Raw genomic sequence first — 3,624 nt, 5'->3', positions numbered from 1 at the left:
ACTTAGCCTCATTGAGACTTTCGGCTATAGACTACAACCTTGCCTAGCTGGAGAAATCTGAGCTCTAAAACAGTGAGAAAGTGAAAAAGTGTCAAAAAAACATCTTAACTGGGTGAAGTGCAAAACTGATCCAGACTGCAATGGATCTTCCTTGGGTGTGTTATTCCAATGTTGCCAGCCAAAAACAACAGCTTCACGAGGACCTGGTCCAAAAGCTGTTTGACTTTGCACAGTCCTCCTCAGCAACACCCTGCTGCCTTGCACTGCTAGATATTTATGGATTTTGCCACAAAATTCATAGCGCCTGCTATCACATTCCATAGCACCAGCCAGGTGCCATATTTATGGATTGGCGCACAGTGGCACAAAGGACAGGCTAGATCACTATAACAGATATATTGTTATCGTAGTGTGGCTGACTTCGTATATACTGTTGTATCATTGCCTTTTATATTTCTCAAACTATGTTTTGTGATGGAAGTGTTACTGTTTGTCTCCACTGTTTTTATGGTTGATCATAGCAGTGAAGTAGCGTGTGACTTGCACCGAGGCTTGTTAGCTATAATTTTTAGCTTATGTGATTTATAGTAGTATTTGAATTGAACGAGGGTTTCTTTTTGTGAACTGGCATTTCTACACTCGGACGTACACTTCTGTAGTTTGCATTGACATCATTGTGCCTCTAATTAATCTTTTTGCTTACCTCAGCCACTTTGGAGAAGCAATCCATATTTTCTGGTTCATGTCTCTCTATACAAACACACATTTATTTACACATTGATAATAAATTCTGAGTGCGCAATATTCTCCTGGCATGAAGGATAATGCACTGGTGCGATTAAAGCTTCTACTGTGCGTATTTTTATGGGTTGTACTTTTGTGAATATAAAAAAAAATGGATTGGCATACACTGTGGATGCTTGCACAGCGAACTATTACATATTGTGCGAGATTTAATTGCGAATCCGACCCAATAGCCGCAAAACCCAACTCACATACAGGAGCGAATTTACAGCAGCGAGGCTCTGTATATTTTGTGATAAAATGGGCAAAGCAAAATGTCTGTTATAAAAAGGCAGTACAGTAACCTGAAGATGTATCATATAAGGTGCGTATACACTGCACGTGTGCCAATGACTTTTGTGTGTCTTAACAACACCTTTTCCTTTCAGATCGTGGAAAGTCATCATTAGCATTATGGATATTGAAAAAGTATTAGAACTAATAATAACGCCCTTTGCACGTGTGCTAATACATTTTGCAAGCACAGGGCATTTAAATACATGAACACATGTAACGGTTTTTCCTTGATATTAATAGTTACTGTTTACATTTATGTTTTTTTTTTTTTCTCTTTAAGGTTCCTGCTTATCTTTAACCTACAGATAGGAGTTTGACTGCCCAGAAATGACGAACCACACAACTGTCACAGAGTTTGTTTTCTTGGGGCTAACCAGCAGAAAGGACTTACAGACAGCACTTTTCATACTTTTCTCAGTGGTCTATATTCTGACTCTGACAGGAAACCTATTGATCATCGCTGCAGTGAGACTCGACTCTAACCTCCACACTCCCATGTACAGCTACCTGGCTAACTTTGCCTTCTTGGAAATATGGTACACGACTGTCACTATCCCAAAAATGCTGGCTGACTTCTTACTACAGGTGAAAGCCATTTCCTTTGCAGGTTGTTTTTTGCAGTTCTACTTCCTATTTTCACTGGGGGCCACTCAGTGTTTCTTTCTCACCCTGATGGGTTTTGATAGATATTTAGCCATATGCCATCCACTGCGGTATCCAGCATTAATTAACACTGTAGTTTCCAAGCGCTTGGCAGGTCTATGCTGGATGGCCGGCTTCATGTATAACCTTGCCCCAGTGAGTTTCATATCCAGGTTAAATTTCTGTGGTCCCAATATCATCAACCACTATTTTTGTGACCCTGGACCACTCTTGGAGCTAGCATGTCTCCGTTCCTATATGGCAGACTTCATTCTGTATGCTTTCACCACCGCTATAATCGTGAGCTCATTGGTCTTCACCCTTCTAACGTATATGGCCATCATCTCTGCCATTGTTGGGATCAGCTCAAGCATTGGCCGCCAGAGTGCTTTCTCGACCTGTGCATCTCACCTCATGGTGGTGGTGCTGTACTATGGCTCAGTGATGTTTGTGTATGTGAGACCAGCATCGCGCTACCCATCTGACTGGAACAAGATGGTCCCGGTTCTGTACTCAGTTGTGACTCCGCTGCTCAATCCGGTTATCTACAGTCTTAGGAACAGGGACGTAAAGAAGGCTATGAGGAAGGTTATAGAATTGTGTCAAAAGTAGAATATCTTCTCCAAGCGAGCTAGACATGACCGTTCAGACGTTTGTTTTACATTACAGTGAAGATCCAGAAAAGTAATACCATTCACATGCATTAATTTTTGCACATCATTGAAAAAAAAACACTTCATCAAGTTAAGGAATTGCTTTTTTGAGATATGCGTAAGTCACTAAAGGTGGGGATTCAATGACCATGGCCTATGATCTTAGAAAATAAAGCTGAACACATAAATGACAGGAAGGCAAAGACATTCAAAATCAGAGAGTCTGTGGGAACAAGGCATTCGATGCACTGGAGTTTATATGTTTGGAAATACCTACAACTCAAACACCACATCATAGCAGAGAGTGGAAAAGTGAGAGTCAGAGTCAATGGTCGTAGTGAATGACATCAACGTTGAGGGTGAAATAATTCTTTGCTGACATCAAATTGGAGGAAGCAATATAACCAACTAAGAATTATGTACCTAGATTAATGTTTTATCTTGATTTGTTATGAGTTTTAGGATGAGTAGGAAACAGGCCATTCAATGTGCTAGAGGGATGTGCAGACAGCGGTAGTGGGATGCAGAATTACTTGTTTCCTTTTGGTAATTTCTTGAAAACTAGACTCTCTAGCTCAGAGTATGGTGCATAGAGCAGCCTGTAAAGAGTCTGACTTGTCTCCATAGCTCAGCAATTGTTTGAATATAGCTCTATTACACGAAACTGTAAAACACAAGGATAACAACAACTTGCACTAAAGGAGGCTCTCTCAGCCCAACTCTGCTCTATTCTTACATTACTAGGAACCATTTTGTTGTACTGCTAATAGGAATGAAGAGAGCATTTGAAACAACAAACATCAGTCACTTAAGGGACCCGTGATGAGTGCTCCAGACCTCTCTCATTGAAGCTGCTCCAAGAGTTAGCATACCAAAGATGCCAATACTACTGTGGCAGAGGGGGAAGGGGCAGAGTTAATCAGGATTTGAAGCTGGGCTGTGAAAGTCCCATTTGAAAGAAGGGATTGCCAGGGAATCTGTAAATCTGGGTCTTATTCCCACACACCCTTCAATGCCTGTGGGGACTAGTCTAAATGAGAACATTTCAATGGAGCATGTAAGTCATTAGTGATTTTTTTCCAGCATTATTAGTTATATTTATCATGAAAAGTATGTGAACTTGCATATCCAGCAGAAGCCCATTCTCCCATTCGCAGGGTGGAGGGGCACCGCCTCCTACCTTTTTCACCAACGTGAAGAGTACATGTCAGCCTGAGAGAAACTATTCTTGTTCTGTTCAGGCATCCAG

General features: G+C 41.2%; 1 protein-coding gene across 1 annotated transcript; it reads left to right on the top strand.

Moving 5' to 3' along the window:
• The first annotated feature begins 1,407 nt into the window (after nt 1-1,407).
• Nucleotides 1,408-2,334, top strand: LOC138301568 (olfactory receptor 11H6-like). The gene has a single exon (XM_069242086.1). The coding sequence runs from the start codon at nt 1,408-1,410 to the stop codon at nt 2,332-2,334; it is 927 nt and encodes a 308-aa protein (XP_069098187.1).
• The last annotated feature ends 1,290 nt before the right edge of the window (nt 2,335-3,624 follow it).

Source organism: Pleurodeles waltl, chromosome 6, assembly GCF_031143425.1.
Source record: "Pleurodeles waltl isolate 20211129_DDA chromosome 6, aPleWal1.hap1.20221129, whole genome shotgun sequence".
NCBI classification, from domain to species: Eukaryota; Metazoa; Chordata; class Amphibia; order Caudata; family Salamandridae; genus Pleurodeles; species Pleurodeles waltl.
This window is presented reverse-complemented; position numbering and strand designations above follow the sequence as displayed.

Excerpts from the sequence above, each read along its gene's own strand:
- LOC138301568 (XM_069242086.1), top strand. The coding sequence starts at position 1,408 with ATGACGAACCACACAACTGTCACAGAGTTTGTTTTCTTGGGGCTAACC.